This window comes from Ursus arctos, unplaced genomic scaffold (assembly GCF_023065955.2).
Source record: "Ursus arctos isolate Adak ecotype North America unplaced genomic scaffold, UrsArc2.0 scaffold_18, whole genome shotgun sequence".
In the NCBI taxonomy this organism is placed as follows: Eukaryota; Metazoa; Chordata; class Mammalia; order Carnivora; family Ursidae; genus Ursus; species Ursus arctos.
In genome coordinates, this window is record NW_026622852.1 from 48,133,705 (window position 1) to 48,154,251 (window position 20,547).

A 20,547-nucleotide genomic window follows, 5' to 3' on the forward strand; every position below is an offset into this window, starting at 1 on the left:
GACCCATCTGTAGACCAGACATAACCAAGGAAAGAATCAGTGAGCCTGAAGACACGTCAATTGAAACATCACAAACTAAAATGCAAAGAGAAAGAATGAAAAAAAGGAGAACGTCCAGGAACAGTGTCTTTGGATGACATAGAAGAAATGGATATGCTTCTTGAAACATACAATCTACCAGGACTAAATCATGATGAAATAGAATTTCTGAGCAGACTGAGTACTAGTAAGGAGATTGAACCAGTCATCGAAATCCTCCCAGCAAACAAAACTCTATGGCCAGATGGCTTCACTGGTGAATTCTACCAAACATAAAAAGAAGAATTTGTACCAATAATTGTTTTAAATGTGAATGGTTTAAATATGTCGATTGAAAGACAGAGATGGTTAGAGTAGATAAAAAACAAAACCCAACTCTATGCTGTTTACAAGAAACCCCCTTTGAACATAAAGACATAGATAAATAGTGAAGGGATAGAGAAAGATATGTCACTAACCAAAGAAAGTTAGAGTAGGTAAATTAATTTCAGATGAAGTAGGCTACAGAACAAAGAAAATGATCAGGGATAAAGGTGAGCATTACATGATGATAAAAGGGTCAATTCTTCAAAAAGTCATAACGATCCTTAAAATGTATGTAGCTGAAAACAAGAGTGTCAAAATATGTGAGGTAAAACAGATACAATTGCAAGGGAAAACAGACAAATCTACCATTAAGTTGGAGATTTTAACACCCCTCTCTCAGTAATTGACAGATATAGCAGGCAGAAAATTGGTAAGGATATAGTTGGATTGAACAGCACCATCAATCAACTGGATCTAATTGACATATAAAAAATACTTCATCTTACGAGAGTAGAATACACATCCTTTTCAGTTCACATGGAACATTCACCAAAATAGACTACATTCTGGGCTATAAAACACCTTGACAAATATAAAAGAATAGAAATCATGCAAAGTATGCTCTCAGACCACAATGGCATTAAACTGGAGATTAGTAACAGAAAGGTAGCTGGAAAGTCCCCAAATATTTGGAGATAAAATAGCACATGCATAAATAACATACGGGCCAAAAAGGAAGTATCAAGAGAAATTTAAAAAATTTTTTGAACTAAATGAAAATGAAAATAGAACTTACTGAATTCTGTAGATGCAGTGAAAGCAGTATTTAGAGGGAAATTTATAGTGTTGAATGCATATATTAGAGAAGATGAAAGACCTAGCATCAATCATCTAAGCTTCCACCTTAGGATACCAGAAAAAGAAGAACAAATTAAACCCAAAGTAAGCAGAAGAGAAGGAATAATAAGAATTAGAGCACAAATCAATGAAATTAAAACAGGAAATTAATAGAGAAAATAAATTAAACCAAAATTTAGTTCTGTGAAAAGATCAATGAAATTGATAAACCTCTAGCCTGGCTAACCAAGAAAAAAGGAGTACATTACTAGACTACGAATTGATAATTAACAATTACTAATAACAGAAATGAAAGAGGGGTAATCACTACGGATCCTATGGACATTAAAAGGATAATAAAGGAGGGGCACCCATCTGGCTCAGTCAGTTAGGCATCTGTCCGATGTTTGATTTCAGCTCAGGTCATGATCTTGGGGTTGTGAGATTGAGCCCTGTGTCGGGCTCTGCATGCACTGCACTGGGTATGGAACCTGCTTAAAATTCTCCTGTCTCTCTCTCTCTCTCTCTCTCTCTCTCTCCCTCCCTCCCTCTCTAAAAAAAAAAAAAAGGATAATAAAGGAATATTATTAATAACTCTCTGCCTACAAACTTGGTAACTTAGATGAAGTGGACCAATTCCTTGACACAATTTACCATAACTCACACAAAGAGAAACAGATGATCTAAATAGCATTACTTCTATTAAAGAAATTGAATCAATAATTAATAACCTTTCAAAAAAGAAAGCAGTAGGCCCTGATGGTTTCACTGGTGACTTCTACCAAATATTTAAGAAAGAAATTATACCAATTCTCTACAATCTCTTCCAAAATATAAAAGCAGAAGGAACATGTCCTAACTCATTTTATGAGACCAGCATTACCCTAATAACAGATAATGGCATTATTTGAAAGGAATACTACAGACCAATAGTTCTCACAAAACATGGATGCAAAAATCCTCAACAAATTTTAGCAATGGAATTTAATAATGTATAAAAAGAATTACACGCCATTACCCTTGGGATTTATTCCAGGTATGCAAGGCTGCGTCAGTACTCAATCATCAGTTAATGTAATCTGTTATATCAATAAGCTAAAGAAGAAAAATCACATGATCATATTGATAGATGCAGGAAAAACATTAGACAAAATCAAATACCCATTCATGATCAAAGAAAAAAAACTCTAAACAAATTTTGTTCACTTGATAAAGAATATCTATTTAAAAAACCCCAGAGCTAACATCATACTTGGTGGGGAGAAATTAGATGCTTTCCCCGTAAGATTGAGAACAAGGAAGGATGTCCCCTCTTACCACTCCTTTTCAGCATTGTACTGGGAGTCTTGGTTAATACAGTAAGACAAGAGAGGAAAGGTATATAAAGTCAACACATTCCAAATTAAAATCCCAGCAAGTTATTTTGTGGATATCAGAGTGAATCTAAAATTTATATGAGGGGGCACCTGGGTGGCTCATTCAGTTAAGTATCCAACTTTTTATTTCAGCTCGGGTCATGATCTCAGGGTCCTGGGATCAAGTTCCGAGTCAGGCTCCCTGCTCAGCAGGGAGTCTGCTTCTCCCGCTCCCTTTCCCTCTCCCCCTCTCCCCTGCTCATGCTTGCTCTCTTTCTCAAATAAATAAAATCTTCTTAAAAAACCATAAAAACAACATGGTATTAGGAAAAGAACACACAAATAGATCAATGGAACAGATTAGAGAGTCCAGAAATAAACTCACACAAATGTAATCAACTAATCTTTGAGAAAGGAGCAATGGCCATTCAATGGAAAAAAAACTAGTCATTTCAACAAATGGTGCTGGAACAATTGGACATCCATACACCCCTTCCCAAATCTAGACACAAACTTTATACCTTTCACAAAAATTAACTCAAAATAAATCATAGACCTAAATGTAAAACTATAAAACTTCTAGAAGATAGCATAGGGGAAAATCTAGGGGGCCTTGGATTTGGTTATGCATTTTGAGATACAACACTAAGAGCAAGATCCATGAAAGCAAAAAAATGATGTTAAGCTTTAATAAAATTAGGAACTGGTCTGTGAAAGACACTATTATGAAAATGAAAAGATAAGCCACATGCTGGGAGAAAACCCTTCCAAAAGACATATTTGATGAAGGATTTGTATCCAAAGTATGCAAAGAACTTTTAAAACTCAATAATAAGGAAGAAAGCAACCCAATGGCCCAATTAAAATATAGGCAAAAAATCTGGGATGCTGTGTGGCTCAGTCGGTTAAAATACAGGCAAGAGATCTGAACGGACATCTCACCAAAGAAGATATACAGACAGCAAATAAGCAAATGGAAAGATACTCAACATCTTATGTCTTTAGGGAAATGCAAATGAAAACAATGAAACACCACTACCCTCCTATTACAATGGCTAAATCCAAAACCTGACAATACTAAATGCGAACAAGCCCATGGAGCAACAGGAAGTCTCATTCATTGCTGGTGGAAACGTGAAAGGGTACAACCACTTTAAAAGACAGTTTGGCAGTTTCTTACAAAGCTAAACATGGTCTTACTATATGATTGAGCAATCACTTTCCTAGGTATTTGCCCAATTGTGTTGAAAACTTATGTCCACACAAAGCCTGCACACAAATGTTTATAACAGTTTAATTCAAAATTGCCAAAATTTGGAAGTAACCAAGATATTCTTCAATGGGTGAATGGATTGACAAGCTGTGGTATATCCATTCAGTGGATTACTACTCAGAAATATAAAGAACTGAATGATCAAGTCACAAAAAGACACAAAGACCCTTAAATGCATACTGCTAACTATGTTCTTTTTTTTTTAAAGATTTTTTATTTATTTATTTGACAGAGATAGAGACAGCCAGCGAGAGAGGGAACACAAGCAGGGGGAGTGGGAGAGGAAGAAACAGGCTCATAGCAGAGGAGCCTGATGTGGGGCTCGATCCCACAATGCCGGGATCACGCCCTGAGCCGAAGGCAGACGCTTAACCGCTGTGCCACCCAGGCGCCCCTGCTAACTATGTTCTGGAATCACTTCTCCTCTTTGTGAGGGCTGCCAGGAGCCCCTCTGTGTCCCTGGTACCTGTTCATCGTCCTCTCCATTGTCACCTCCAGGGTGAAGGGAACAGGATCTCTGTCCATTGAGCTGATCTGCCCCCCTCACCCCCAAAAGACACAAAAAAGGAAAAGCAGAATGATATTCTATGCAACCCCCTTTTCAGACAGGCAGCCACGGTTCAATTCCAACCATGTGACATTCAGGAAAAGGCAAAGCTATGGAGACAGTAAAAAGGTTGCCAGGGGTTCAGGGTGAGAGAGGATGCATAGATGGGGCCCTGGGGATTTTTAAGGCAGTGAGAAGATTCTGTGTGGTCCTATAATGTTGGGGAAATGACATTATGCACTTGTCAAAACACACAGAATGCACAACACAGAATCAATTTTAATGTAAACTATGGACTTTAATAATGTATTCATATTTATTCACTAACAACTATTCAGTCAGACAAGATATTATAGTGGACAATGTGGGGGGACCGATGGGAATTCTTGGTACTATCTGCTCAATTTGTCTCTAAATTTTCATACTAGCTGGGCACCATTGGAGGTGGGCCCTAACCCGGCTCGTCCTCATTTCCTCAACTCTAAGCGGCAGGGCTGTGGGGAGCTTCCGTGCCACATTTGTGACAGTAAAGTGCATGGGAACATTTCTAGGACTCCCTGGCAGGAGAGGGAGCAGATGGGGGGGGTGCCTGGGGGAGGAGCCCCCTAGATGTGTCTGTCATGGCCAACATCTCCCTGAGCCAAGACCGGGGACCAAACACAGCTCTGCCCAACCCTTGGAGATGCCTGGGTCACTGAACCAGGGTCTGGGGCCTGGGGACATTTGGGGATTGGCAGGGTCCTTTCATCTTCACGTGGTTGTGACTGTTGTCACGTCCCAGGCAGCACAAGGCTGAGGCTTAGGACAGGGTTCCTGCTCTGCCCCCCGAATCCCTCTTCACCCAAGCCTTGGTTTCCTCCTCCGAGAATGGGTTCATGGGACTAAGACCCAGCTCACCAGGAGTGTAAGTGTCCCATGAATGAGCAGACTGGGAGAGTGCTTTGCAATCTGTAGAGCGCCCACAAACGTCAGGAACAACGGCAGTGCTTCAAACTAGCCAACCAACCCAAGGGCTCCGTTTGAACCAGGCATGTACTTCCTCACTAAATCCTCACAACAACCCAAGGTGGATGGCATCAGCTCCGTTTTAAAGGAATCTGAGGCACCCCGAGCAGAAGTGCCCCCTCTAAAGGGCTGCCAGCTGGGGGGGAGGCGGTGCAGGGATTGGACCACAGCCCATGTGGGTTGGCGGCGCCCGCTTTCCCGACAACCTCCATCCCTCACGGCTGTTTCTGCAAGACCCGGAGTGGTGAGCCACAGGTACAAGCAGGGTGCGGGGCTGCATAAATATCATTCCGCTCTACCCTTTTTGTGTCTTTTGCGGGTGCGGGGGGCAGACCAGCTCAATGGACACCTGGAGGTGTCACCCTGGAGGTGACAATGGAGAGGATGATGAACAGGTGCCCGGGACCCGGGTGCTCCCGGCGGCCCTCGCGAAGGGGAGAAGTGATTCCAGAACACGCAGCCCACGAGGTGCCAGGCCCTCAAGTGTCTGTGCGTTTCTGTCGGCTCACTTGCTTCTATTAAGGATAACTCTGATGCTGACTATTTTGTAAGTGTGTAGGGCACACATCCAGAGAGGCCCATCTGACTTCGAGATAATTTCAAGGCTGAAGAATGTCGCTTCTGCCAGACACGTCGCAAGAGGCGCTGCATGAAACCTGCCTAGTTACCGGCGCCCCCCCCCCCCCATATCTCAGAGGGAGAGGCCGTCCATGTATATGTATAAGCGAGGCTTCGCTAAACATTCCAAGCAAAAATACTTTTAAATATTTCAGTACATCGTTAACCAAATACATTCTAGTTGGGGCTCATTCCAGCTGATGAAAGTACAGGAGGCAGATGATTTGCATAAGTCGACTGAGGAAATTTGGTGAGAGACAGTCATAAGACTCAGACACCCACAGGCGCCACTGAGCGTCAGGGTCTGATCCTAGCTCCTCTGACACGTTTGCACAGCAGCTACTATGTGCTGGGCCAGCGCTCGGCTGCAGGAGGTTAGTCTAGCTTACGGGGCAGACGCCACTCTCACTCCGCAGCGTTTAATTGGCTGCGATCGATGTTGTTAAGGAGAGGGGCTGCACGCGCTGGAGCTGATGGGGAGGGGGCTCAGCTCGAGGGTCTCCCTGAGCAGATGGCCTGGGCAGTAGTGTGCGAGGGGAGGGGTTTCCAGCAGAGGCAAGGGGCCTCGTGGAGGACCTCCAAGGGGGCGGCTACCCTGGCTGGTGCGAGTGAATAGGGGGCTAGTGAGGGGAGGGGTGGCTGCTTAGGAGGGGTCCGGTCTGCAAGGCCCTCCCTCACGCAGATGCTCTACCCCAGTCCTGGAGTCTTAGACCAACGCCCAGCTGACGGTGGGCTCTGCCTGGAGATGTGATGCAGAGGGAGGGTGGGGGCCACCACAGCCGGCCCAGGCAGCGATCACCCCCCCACCCCGTGTGAGAGCAGGCATGTGAAGGAATGACCAGAGCCAGTCTTCAGAGACCACAGCAGGTGTGGAGGGAGACCGGCTAAAGGACTCTAGCTCTCCCCAGGCTCACAGCACCCACCCTGTGCCCCCTCTTCCCAGCCGCACCACGCTGCAGTGTGGGGAAGGATGAAGGGGCGAGGAAGTGGGAGGCGGGGGCAGGCAGGCACCAGGCTGTTTATAGTCACAGACCAGGCAGGCAGGCATTTCTGCCTGGTCCCAGCACGTACGGAGCGCGGGGCATGAGCAGGTGGGGGGAAGCACGCGATCGCAGCAGCGGCAGCCCCTTCCTGAGCCGTGCCTACCACAGCACCTGCTCTGAGCACTTCGTGTGCTCTGTCTCGCTTTGTCCAGGGCACTGTTTTTATGAGGTGGGCTCCATCATTATCTCCACTCTGCAGAGGATGACCAGCAGGCTCCGAGGGAGTTATGTAACCTGCAGAGGTGACACCGATAGCAAGTTCTGGAGCCCAGATTCAGATTCGAGGCCAGGTTTATTGGATTCCAGAGCCTGTGGCTTTGGTTATAGTGCCAGTCATACTAAGGCAGCCGCAGGAAGGGGGGGCACGTAGCTCAGGTATTCTTCAGGCAGCAGAAGAAATGCACGATGAATCAGACATTCAACGATGCCACTCCTGGATTTCCCTCTGCAAGCAAGGTGTGTGTGCGTGCGTGTGCTTGAATGGTTGGAGAAGGGGGGTGGGAGAGACTCTTCAATCCATGTTTTCTTGCTTTGCAATCATGTTTCCATTGATTACTGGGAGGGACTCCAGATGTCGGCTGTGTGTTAGACGGACAAGATGTCCAGGTGCTGGGCTCAAATGTTCCATTTGCCAGCAAAATGCTTGCTTCGCACAGATGACGCAGTAATACTACCTTTTATTGCCTAATCTTGATGCTGTCCTCGTCTCTAGCACAGAGAAGTGAAATTCCACTCTGGGAAGAGTTGAGCACGAAGTCTCAATGATAAGGAGGCGCTCGTGAGTGCAATTTACATGAAATGACTGCATCTTCACGGACAAATTCGTTCCTTCATTTGATTCTGGGCAACGACAGGGCTACCAGACCTCAGTTTTGCTGAGAAGACCCTCAGTTAGATTTCTGTTCTGCTAGAAATTCTAGGATTGCAAATTGAAATCTTTATTTATTTGTTTTAATGCCGATTACACCGGCCGGGGAGTGTCAAATTGCATTTTACTAAATTCCATCAAGCTCCTAAGTAGTCGCTGACATTCTAACAGAGAGCAAGCAGCAAGACATCTGGGGACTGATGAGCACAGGACCCAGATCGGGGTTCTGTGGGTGGAAAGAGGCAGGGAATGGGCTGGTGTTGGGGGAGAGCCACGTGTTGGGTGTGGGTTATCGTCAAGTCTTAGCTTTTGTTTTGGATGGTGAGTCGTGGATGCTTATTACATTATTAAAAATTACTAATTTAAAAAGCTGACTAAATAAAAGCACGTTATGCATGGGCTGGGACGGAAGGTTCTCATGAACCCAGGATTATGATTAATCCAATTCTGTGAACTCGAGCTCCAGAAAAAAAAAAAAAATCGAAAACGCAGCTACTTAAAAGGATGGTCTGAGATTTAGATTTCATGATGTACATTCTTTTTTTTTTAAATACTAGTTTTGATTGTTTTTCCTCACTAATCTTTCTAACCACCATTTTTCTTCTTCCATTTCAATAGTAGGGTCTCTCCATGCAGGTTACATAAAGGTTCATTAAGGTCTCAGACATCAGGAATCAGGTTAACCCCTTCGGTGGGTGCTGAAGTCTCACGAGGGCAGAAGGGAGGTCTGGGCTGGCTTCCAGAAAGGGGACCTTGCCGAGCAGTTGGACACAGCTGCTGCTGGGTGTGGGGTGATGCTCTTATCCAGATGTTAAGGAGAGGGAAGGGAGACCGTCGGTGAGACCACCTCTACTCTAAGCCATGGCTCTCACACTCGGAACACCCTATTTTGGGGATGCAGGGCATTTTTTTATTGCTATTTGTCTGCTGATCAGACATTCACTGGGCACTGAGCAAGACGGTGTTGCATGCTCTGGGCCCTGTGCTAGCCTTCAGGGGTACAGAACTCATACAGAGTGCCTTTCCTGGGTTGCACACCATGCTAAGTGTTTTGGAGATGTTCTTTTTCTTACCCTCACAGCACCCCTTCTTTGTTGTTTCCCTGACTGGGGCTCTGGCCATACCCTATGACAATGGCCAACTGTGTGTCCTTTTCATTTGTGTGGCTGGAGACATTGGGAATAATGAAAAGGCAACAGGCTCTGAATGCAGACTGCTTTTGGTTCAAATCCCAGGGTCCCCACTGACGTACTTGACACCCTTGTTTAAATTCATGTCTTGAAGCCTCGGGCTTCTCATCTGTCAAATGGGAGAAAAACTTATCTCACAGGGCTATGTGAGAAGTAAATGGGATAATTCACAAGCATTTTGTATTTCTGTCACATAGTAAATGTTCAGCAAATGGTCTCTATTACTTTTTTTCTCGAGAGTAGGATCTGTACACAATTTATATTCCCATCAGCCCAATACCTGCTAACATGTTCATTACCTGTTTGGTGAATGAGTGCCCTTTGAGAATGACAGCCCAGTTCTACCACTCTTCTGACTGCTTTCTTGTCAGCCCCACGGCAGCTCCGGGACAGGTAAAGCTGCCCGCTCTGACCTGGCTTCCACACCTCTGGCCAGGACTTAGCTGGAACTGGGGGCAGGAGAACCCTTCGCTCGGCCCGCCCCACGGAGGGAGGGAAGGAGGACTCTTTGGTCTTTCTGCTGACACTTGCCCAAAGGAAGAACACCAATCAACCACAAATGATGTCCTGTGCTATTCGGGAGTTTCCTGAATGCTCCTAAGGGTGTGGCTGACTTAAAAAGCTCCTTCTCCTTGAGAATCAGGGGTGTCAGACCAGCCTTCTCAGGAAGCAAGAACTGGGCCCCGGCTTTGCTAGCTGCCAGACAGCAGTGGCCCCTGAGACCACAGACACACACAGGGTTCTCATCACTGGCCGTAATGCCCAGCCCCCACTATCTGTACCCCCTGCCCCCGAGTCTATGATTTCCTTTCAGGAGTCATGGAAACAGGAGTTAAAGCTCTGAGGATGACGTCAGGGGAGACAGGAGCTTGCGCCGGCAACTAACCTCCCTCCCGCTCCAGTTCCATCTTCCCAGAGGCCCTGCGCTCTGTAAGCTGGCCTTTCCCTGCCTCACGAGCCCTGCCCCTCCCCAGTCACTCAAATGAACACCACTGCTTGGGGGTCCTTGGATGGGGGACAGTGTCCTGGGCCAGGAGGCAGGAGGCTTGACTTCAAATGTGGGCTCTGCTACTCACTGGCTGTGGGATTTTAGACAAGTCAGTTGCTCTTACAACCTCAGGATGCTCCTCTGTAAAATGGGATACAGCTACCCACCTTGAAGGTCTGGCTTGAGATTTACACAAGGGAGGGAAGGTCGAAATCACAGTCACTGCTAACGACCATTACCAAGGCGTGGCAACAGGCCTGGGAGATCCCAGGCCGGGATTCGCCTGTCAGTAGGTGCTAAATATAAGCATTATTCTCATCTCTTTAGCTTGGTCAGCAGAACGGAGAGATCCTGGCAGACCCCAGAAAACCTCAGCCGAGCCTGTGCCGTGGACAGCCCCTGTGGATTCCGCTCACAGAGAGCAATTTAAGAGGCAAACAAAACATGAAAAGCTATTCAGAATTAACAATGGGCCAGATGGTAATGCTAGTTTGAAGCAATAAAACATGATAAATAGCTTCCTGCTGCTACTCCTGATCAATTTCAATATTTAATAATTCTGCAGCCACCCCCACCCCCTCCTCTGGCCCCCCCACGGGATCCTGCCATGACTCCCTGCGTTCGGCTCACAGAGCAAACACTTCTCCACTTTCTGAAGGCGTCAGCAGAAAGCGGGCTGCTCAGCTGTCACGTGAGCGCTTTCCGTCCTCGAGAAGAAAATTAATCTGCCCGAGTCTGAAGCCGCTCGTGTCAAGCCTCTCCTGGTTGCCAGGGAAGGCTGGGAGGGCGCTCCACCCACAGAGCCGCGCCGAGCTCACCTTGTTGATTCAGTGCCAGGGCGCGCTGGTATTCCCTGAGTTTTGCTTTCGAATTCAAGAACGGAGAGCGGTAGGGAGCCAGGCGGCCGTCCGACTCCAGGACCAACTAGGAGGATCAAGCCGCCCACGAGGGAAACCGCGGCAGCGCGGTGGGGCAGCCGCGCCCACTGTCTCTGAGGCCGAGCCTCAGCCTCCTTTCTGGAATGGAGGTGATTCTACCTCCTTCCAGAATTCCAGCTGGGGCTGCGCACGCGAAGCGCCCGGCAGCCTTACACGTACGGCTCGCGCGACCACCGGCAGCCGGTGGCGTCGTTGTGAAAAGGTGACGATCTCTGCGGTCGAGAGCTGTAGCCCAGGGGTGCCAGGCAGGATGTGGCAGGGAGCACCCCGCGCTCGCACAGACCCACCCCCAGGATTCTCCCCAAGTGCGCCCACTGATAAGATGAGCCGCTTCGTCGTGCCAGCAAGGGCTCCAGTTTCCCATCCGCGGACACCGAGACCCCAGGGCGCCCCTGGTGAGCAGGTGCGGTTGGCCCCGTTTACGCAAGAGAAAGTGAATACAGGAGGCAGAATGGCTTTTCAAGCTCAGAGGGATAGAAAATGGCATAGTCGATTGTAATCTGGATCTCCCAACCTGATTTCTTGTCCTCCCCACCGAATCACGGGAGAAAGCTGTTCCCTGAGGCGCCCCCTCCGCCCGGTGTCCCTTCCGCAGGGAGGCAGCGCAGGGGAGGGAAGCCTGGGTGCCCCGTTACCCGAGCTACAGTTTACCGTCTGTGAAATTCAAATGCTGGTACCCAGTGCACTGGTTCCCAGGGACATTTAATGAAGGATTACGCATGGAAGCACGGTGGAATTTTATGACGAGCTATGCAAATGTCAGGTATGGTGATTATGCCTTTTTGGAAAAACACACTGTGTGAGGAAGATCAGAAACACATTCACCCCAAAGTGGATCCTTCTAACCAAATCCTTTACCACCACCTCCCCCCCCCCCCCGGAATCTAGAGAATCAACAGCAAACTCTTGTGTGCGGCGTTCAAGGCCTCAATAGCTCTTGCAACCCTATCTCTGACCCTTCTTTCCCTTCCTGCTCCAGCCCTTCCAAGCTTCTTCGGGTTATCGGAGCCTCCCACGTGTGCCCGAGTCTCGGTCAGACGCACCTGCCAGAGGGGTCCCTACTGCTCTGTTCACTGGCTTATCCCACTTACCCTTCTCCAAGAAGTCTTCCTTGGGCCTCCCATGACAAGAGCTCCTCCACCGGGCTCCCGATAACCCCTTGGCAACCCCTGCCAACCCCAGAACATGGCACAGCATGCCAGCGCTGGGCTCTCCTCTGCCTCCCTGCTCTACAGCGAGTGAGAGCCAAGTGCTACTCGCTCCCATCTATGCAGGCCCTGGCCCAGCACACGCTGGTACATGTGCGCTGAGAGATGAACACGTGAACGATTGAGTGAGTATACTCAAAGCCTTAAGCACAAACAAGAGGTTCTGATGGTGGAATTCGAATTTGGGTGGGCGCAGCCTTGGTTGCAGAATTCAGGATAGTGCCCCTGGAGTCGAATGCAGCTCAATCCCTCCAGCAATGCCTAGAGCTGGCAGGATAACCTCCTCTTTCCCCAACCTTGACCCTGAACAAGAAGGAACCAAAGGGGTACCACCCACCCCTCTGGACTCCCACTAGACATGGTGGAGGCCAGTCATCAGGTACTTACCCGAGTCCCGCTGGTCCAGGGTCATGGAGTTCCACCTCCTTGTGATATCAATATAGAGGATGTCCACGGCCGCCATGGACAGGCCGCCGCTGCTGAGTTTACAGTTCCTGCCAAAGACGGAAGAGGACATGTCACTGCTAGATGGAGGGAGGGAGTCCTCTTCTGGTTTGCCTCCATGCCTTTGCCCACACTGGGTCCCCTGCCTGGAAGGCCCTCCCTTCCCACAGCTGGAACTAGTGAAGGGCACAGGGCAGGGGTCATGGGAGAGAAGGCTGAAGATGTAAAGTTTAGATCATGTGGGTTTCTGTCATATGGTCAACGTGAAAGGGCTAGAAAGAGCAAGGACTTGGGGATGGCCCATCTTGAATTGAATCTGGCTCTGCCACTTCGAAGCTGATGGCCCTGGTGAATCATTGCCCCTTCCCTGCCGCGGCTCCTCCCTTACGGAACAGTCGCTGTGTTTGACCTGTTCTAACACCTGCCAGTGGAGGTCCCTGCCCGCTCCGAGGGGAAAATGGGAATTCCACATTTCAAAACTACACACTATGCCTCTTCACCTCCACATCCATTAGTCTCTAGGAGGAGAAAGAAAAGCTGGACCTGGGTGTTCTGCTCTTGCCCATGTCCGTCGGCTGCCAATGGCACACTGAGGGGACCCAATGAAAACAGCCATGTGTCGGGTTCAGACGGAAGACATCGCTGCTGTCCAGAAGAATGCTCACCAGATGAGTCCCTGGCCCAAGCCTACAGACAGGGCCTTGGGGTTCCTGCACTTCTCCCATCTACATCTGCCCCCCCCCCCCCCACACACCGGGAGATTTCGCAGGGGCCCAGAACAGCCGCAGCAAGCCCGAGACTCCCAGCGCAGATGAGCGCGGCTGGCCCACGGCCCTTTGCATGGGCTGAGGCACGCCGCCATGGGGCCCCTCCACGCTCATTCCTGACTTTGGGGAGTCATCTGGAAATGGCAGGAGTGGGGATGGGCTGGCCTCAGAGTCTCAGAGGTTCCCCTAGTTTATTTCCTCCAGTGCAGGGAGGCCAAGACAACCAGGTTTTCAGTCCCACATCAGCTCCCAGTTCGAGCTACAGAGAGGCGTGTTTACAATCTTCCTCCGCCCTTCTTGGTTTTGTTTCGTTTTGTTTGTTTTTTTTTGTTGTGTGTGTTTTTTTTTTTTTTTTTTTTTGGTCTGGAGATGCGGGGAGGCAGTCTGGCACACTGAAAAGAACGTGATTTGGGCATCAGACAGACCAGGATTGAAATGCTGGCTCTGCGGCTTTCTCTAGCTGTGTGACTGTGAGCATTTAACTTAAACCTTCAGTGCCTTTATTTGCTGATACCTAAAAAGAAGAGAGGGATATCCGCCCACATGGCGGGGGTGAGGATGCGCTGAGGCAGCCCGTGCCAAGGACCCAGCATGGTGCCTGGCTCCCGGATGGCCCACAGTTGTTGGTTCTCCTCCCGATCTCTCCCCCCTTTCCCATTTCCTCTTCCAGAGCTAGAATGTGCATCTTCAGAGGCTGCTTGGGGCTGACCTTTCAGCAAGTGGCCCTGTCCATTCTGGAGAAGTGGCGCTCGCCGGTCAAACTGTCTGGGTACAAGAGCCCGGGCTCTCTGTCCAGACTAAAGGTAGCCCTTGGCTTGTCCAGATGCACTCCCTTTCTGAGCAGGGTCATGCTGGGAAGCGAGTCCCAACACAGGCTGGAGCTGCCCTGGGAATCCTGAAGCTAGACCCTGGGCCCGCTGTCTGTGTGGCTGAACTGCATTCAATGCTGCTTTCCGCTCTCCAAACGTGTCCTCGTCCACTGCCCCAGCTAACGATAAAGTGGTTCTTTGATTTCCCCTTTGTCATCAGTCCTTGTGTGAATAGCTCCCTTAGGAACTCGACAGGAGAGGGGTGGACTGGTGAGCAGGATTCGGGCACCCCGAAGCTCCTCTCCAAACCCATGCACACCCCTGACGGTGGTGGCTGCGAGTGTGCCCGGCTCGGTGCCCAGACGAGACTGGTGTTCCTCATATGCCAGCACACCTGCTCGCTCCCTCCCTCCCTCTTCCTTCCTTTCTTCCCCACCAGTATTTCTCAGGCCATCAATTCACATCCTGCTCCCTCCTGAGCTCCTGCTCCGTATTTCAATCACAAGTCACCGGCGGCGGTGGACTTCAAACACATCAGCACACAGTTAGTGAGCCCCGGTAACAACATGTCAATGGACGTAGAGCTTTTCACGTGGGCTGTCATCAAGATGGCTCTCTCTATTGGGTTCCGCTGGAGACGATGCCCCAGCTTCTCCCAAGGTGTTCCGACAACCTGCACTGCTCCTTTTCAAAGCTTCATTAGGAAGGGCCAGAGCGTTCCCCTAATTATCATATCAGTGTCCTCTGGACTACCTGCTCCCCCACAGGACAGGAGCTCTGCCCGGCTTGCTCTGTGGGTTAATGGAGTATAAAAAGGAAAACCAAACTGACCACTGGTATATAGTTATTTTTTCCCGACAGGTAGAAAATAGAAGTGTCAAACGTTTCAAAGGAGCCGTAATTTACCAAAGAGAATTCTCCGTTGATCCCTTTGCCAGGGTAACTCGTCCTCCCTAGAGATGCCTGCACACACAGTTGGTTGCTACTCCTGGTGCCCAGACAGGGCAAGGCGGGGGGGGGGGTGTCTGTGCTAGCTGCAGGAGACCGGAAACGCTTTAAAAGAATTTTGATTCTGTAGGTATTTCTTGGACACCCATCTGTAGGCCAGGTCCTTTCCGGTCCATTGGTTCTCTGGATGTTTATGACCACCCTGTGATGAAAGTATTCTTACTCCCATTTCAATGACAGGTAAGCTGAGACTCAAGAGAAGGGACATGACTTGCCCAAGATCACACAGCTGGGATTCACATCCAGTCTTACCCTGGAGGAGAGGGTAGTGGGCTAAGGAGCTTTGGGGAGAAGTCGAGAGATGACCCAGCCCAGGGCCGCAGGAAGAACCCAGGACTCAAGGCATAGTCTCAGGTGGGGCCCAGTAAGGCCAGAGCCTCTAGAGGGGTCTTGTTGGGAAGCTTTGGGATATAAGGCTGGGGGAAGACGACCAGGGTCCTTGGGGACAGAGTCTCCTAAGTTTCTCCCTATGCTCACCAAACATTCTCAATGGACCCAAACAGGGAGTGCCTCCTTGTTTGGGGGGTCAAGACTTTAGAATGAATTGGGGTGCCTGGGTGGTTCAGTTGGTTAAGCGTCTGCCTTCGGCTCAGGTCATGATCCCGCGGTCCTGGGATCGAGGCCTGCATGGGGCTCCCTGATCCTCGGGGAGCCTGCTTCTCCCTCTGCCTCTCTCACTCTCTCTCTCTCTCTGTCTCTTATGAATAAATAAATAAAATCTTTAAAAAAAAGACTTTAGAATGAATTTTGCATCTATCCATCCACTCAATACAGAAGGTATTCTGTGCCCACTGTGTGTCGGTGGTATTCTGAGCCTAGTGATGCAGGGCTGAATCCATTTTGGATGCCACTCTCAGAGGGTGGAAAGGATCTCAGAGTCTGGGGTAAAAACGTGAAGTCTTGGTAGCTCTTAATCATTTGAACCATTTCCCCTTATGCCTTGGGACGAAATTCCTCAAATGACTAAGGAGTGGAGGGATAAATTCCTCAGTGGAAGAGAAGTCCAAGATAGATGGTAACATGAAAAGCCAGGACAATTCTTCAGGAAGGATAGGCTGGAAGGGTGTATGGGAAAAAAAGAGCTCTGAGTCAAATGCGCATGAGTTTGAATCTTGACTTTGCTATGTAACCTTGAACAAGCCACTGAGGCTCTTTCCTTATTTGAACAATGAAGATAAGGCTACTCACCATTCAAAGCTATTTTAAGGACTAACTCAGTGCCCCGCACATACGAGGAAGTAACAAGTGACGGCTCCCAGCCTTCCTCCGTGATGTAGAATCATCTTGAAGAAATGTTTTTTATTCTTTGTTTTTTCCCCAGAATCAAAGGAAGTTGAGCACATAGGATGGGAGATAATCACAAATCATTCAAGTTCATTAGGAGCCCAAGTATAGAAAGATCTGAAATTATCATCCCCATTTCCTCTCAATAACTACTGACATCTCATGGGAAATTTAGAAACCAACTTTTTCCACTCTATAAAATCCTATTTATAGAATTTCTTTTATGTTCATCCTTCTCTGTGAAAGAAAAGAAGCTTATTTCTCCTAGATCGTTTTCTATAAGGTGAAAGCTAACAAATGATCAATATTTGTTAATAATAATAAAAGAAAACTCCAACACTAAATAGGAGGGGGAAACGACAACTCTGGTTTATAACATATATATTTTTAAAGGCTACTGATATCCCAGCATAGGATCTCACAGTATTGCTGGAAAGAGAGCATCACAGAACAGGGGGATTTTCAAAGTCACAGAGGAGTTAATGACAGAGGGGGAGAGGAGGCCCTTTACACTTCTCTTCCAGAACATTCTAACACACCATGTTGCCTCTCAGAGCATAAAACCCCCCACAGCTACCCATTATGAAACATATTAATATCTCCCTATGAGAAAAGGGAGTGGAAGGGGGAAAAAGGGAAAAAAGAGAAAAACCATTCTCTAATTTAAAAGGAGAGCAGGATCAGAAAGCACAAAGGGCCCGAGCAGGGCTCTCCAAGCAGACTGGCCTCGCATGAAGCAGGAAGCAAACACTCCAGGTGCAGAGGGGCTGCCTCCGTTCCCTCGAAATGGACCCAGTTTTGGCAAACGGTTTAATCTGCAGGCTGTAGAAATGGAAAATGCAGCACGTGCAAACCGATGTCTGATTCTGATGGAGGAGACATTTGCAGAATGTGTTCTTAGTGAATTACATAGAATGCCCCCCAGATTAGTAATCCGACGGAAGGAAACTAGCAACACTGCATTTCCCTCAAAGAAAGCTGTCAAATTGAAGAATCAGATAATTTCTATTTCTCAGAGAAAGAGAAGTCTCCACGCCCCAGGAATTATTATGACATAAAAAGAGAGAGAGGGAGAGAGAGAAAAGAGGCGCTTAATTCATGGTAATATGTGCTACTATTATGTGCCTCCTGAGGAAACGACACGAAAAGCTGGTTCCATGAGTTAAGTCTAGACAAGGGAACGACAGTTCATTATTTCTCATTTCTTGGTAGAAAAGAAAAATAGAATGTGGCCAGACTGGCATTAGCATAATTCACTCCTAAAACTGCTGATCTATGCAGCACATTATGAGAGATGGTCACCGAAAATAAATTCGGTCGGATGTTTATTTTGTTCCCTCCAGTTCTCTTTAAGGAACGTGGAGAGAAAGAGTGGGTCGTCCAGGTGAAAGCCAAGTTCAGCTTCTGCTGTTTGCGTGGGAGATCTGAGAGGAGCATACATCTAGCCAGCAAATACGTCTCTTGCGCCGTGCTCCAGAGAAGGGCACTTGGCTCGATTTAACATAAGGCATAAATATTATTAATTCATAATGAAGCAGAATTTAAACCGAAGTGGAAAGGAGAGAGAGAACGGTTGTTAGCAAGAGAAAATGCTTGCTGTTAAATTTAGCTGGCAAGACTGAACATACTTAGATAAATCTAAGTGCAGAGAATATCATCTTTTACCATTAAGTCGCTGTTGGGATCTCTCGGTATATTTCAAGAGGAAAAATCTACGAACGGTTGTGCAACATTTTCTCCACTTCGTCCTACATCCTTAATTACGCAGGACGTTGGCTGGGTGGGTGTGGAGGGAGGGGAGAGGGGCTCCCACCTGAAGACATTGTTCTCCTTGCTCACGGTCGCCATGGTCACCACCGCTCCCACGGACAGTGCTGGTGGCAGATTGGGAATGATGGCTACAGGACCTAAGGGTCTCGAACCTCACAAAAATTGGTTTTACATGCAAATGCCCTTAATTATAGAGAAAAAAAGGATGGAAACAATCATAAAGCCTATCACATACGGACAGATTTGTAGCGATGTTTCGGACATCATCCAGTTCCAGTCTGAGGGCGTTTTAGGAATCCCCTTTGCTAGAACCTTTGTTAGATCGAGTATGAACATAGCAGTCCTCTTAGTATGTCCCCTTGCCTCTCACGCCAGCGCTCACACATTGGTGGTCTCTATGGGCAGTCACACTTTGAATGAACCCACACGGTGTTTAAAAATTATTTTCTGAATCGCCAACATCGATAGACATGTATTGAGATTTTACATAAAAATCAGCCTTTCTACCTTCTCTTGAAAAATCAAAAGCTCTGGTGATACTCGCCCAGCACAACCTTTCCTTTAGCCAGGGCCTGTGTTCCTCAGGCCGCCCAAGACCGGCCTTCTCCATCCTTCCAGATTCCACCTGCTGGCTCTGCTTCTGGCCTACCTCGCCCGGAGGCAACTGAGATTGTGATTCTTACGGTACATTGTTTTTTTTTCCAAATCTTCTTCCCCTCCTCCACCACCCCCCCCCCCCCCGTCTCTTATGTTTCAGCAGAATTTTATTAGGAGTTAGAAGGAAGCATCTGACATCTCCCATCTTCCTTCGTCCTGCCTGGAACTCGACCATGATGGCTGGCTTTTGAGCAGCTATCTTGTGACTGGAAGACTACCCTGAAGCTTGAAAAGTCCATGCTTAGGATGGACGAACAGGAAGACAGAAAGAAAGTAGGGTGTGATCACATCGTGGAGTCATTAACCAGCCCTAGAATCCCCACTGCCAAACTTCCTATAGATGAGGGAAAATTAATCTCACGATTTTAAATCAGATGAGAATCTATCACTGCGAGTCAAATGCAATCCCCAAACAAGTCAGAAGATACCGGGTAGTATTCTCAGGGAAGTAACAACATGTGTCTGTCTGTTGACTTTCTTGAGAATTCCCACTGCTTAATGGAAATAATAGTCACAAAACCCCCGCTTGACAAACAGCTCCTGTCAGCTACGCTCTGGGCCAGGCGCTTCAGGAACTAGCACATTCCAAGCTCATAATAACCTGATAGGAGAGATTAGTCCCACGGTACAGACGAGGGACCCGAAGACCTGGAGAAGGCGAGGGGTTTGCCCAAAGCCACACAGCTGTTAAATGACGCGCGCGGCTCTGAAGCCGGACCCAAAGCCTGTGCTCTGTCCATTGGGCTTTCCTTTTCGCCCCGAAGCGAACGCAGAGCCCTTCTCCAAATCACCGCGCAAGTCCTAACTCGGGTTTCCCGAAACGACGAGGATTCCTGCCGATTCTTCTGTGTTCCATCCCATCAGGAACATCAGAGAGCCGGAGTTAGAAGTCATACAATTCATTTGGAGAAAAGCATATGACAAAAATGTTTCCGATTCAAGGCTTCTGATTATTTGCTTTAGTGAATAAAACGATGAAGGATGTGACTTGGAGGTGCAGGGTAGAAATATTACAACCAATGATGAGCCAAACAACAGCGGCATCGAATGCCAGCAGATAGGTGGCATTTGGGGTGGGTGACACCCTGTCCTGGCGTACTGGTGGCTTCCTCCCCATTTTACGGGATCACTGAGACTCAGAGGTGGTCCCTGACTTGCCCACGGGCTACACAGCTAGTAAGTACTGCCTCAGATACTCACTCCTGTGTCGCCCAAAGCGCCCCGGCGAGCAGAGGCAAGTGGACGAACGATCTAGACATACGGGGTATTTTGTAGGCTGCGGCAGAAACACGCGCACTTTATCTCACGGTGCATGTTTAAAATTCATGCAAACTTTGTATTGTACTCGATGATATGACCATGTTATTTTTATATTAGGACAAATACATTAAATTATTTATCAACTGAATTATTTAACTTTTCTCTCCTGAAATGGACGTTTGGGACAGATGTGCCTGGTTTCTTTGCTGTGGCTTCATAAATGTTCAGCATGCAGCCACGTACCGCTGGGAGAACATCAGCCCAGCTTAAGAGACACGAGGTCTGTCTGAGTCCAAGGGACAACTGTCTATGTGGTTCAAGGGCTCAGTTCAA

At 48.0% G+C, this 20,547-nt stretch overlaps 1 protein-coding gene across 3 annotated transcripts in view; it reads right to left on the reverse strand.

The window, feature by feature from the left end:
- TTLL11 (tubulin tyrosine ligase like 11) overlaps positions 1-20,547 on the reverse strand; it is a 223,063-nt gene that overhangs the window by 18,714 nt on the left and 183,802 nt on the right. For all 3 annotated transcript variants that reach the window (XM_057313738.1, XM_057313739.1, XM_026513900.4), the window contains one exon: positions 12,603-12,709. In XM_057313738.1, coding sequence (XP_057169721.1) covers positions 12,603-12,709 — 107 coding nt within the window. The remainder of the gene's footprint in view (positions 1-12,602; positions 12,710-20,547) is intronic.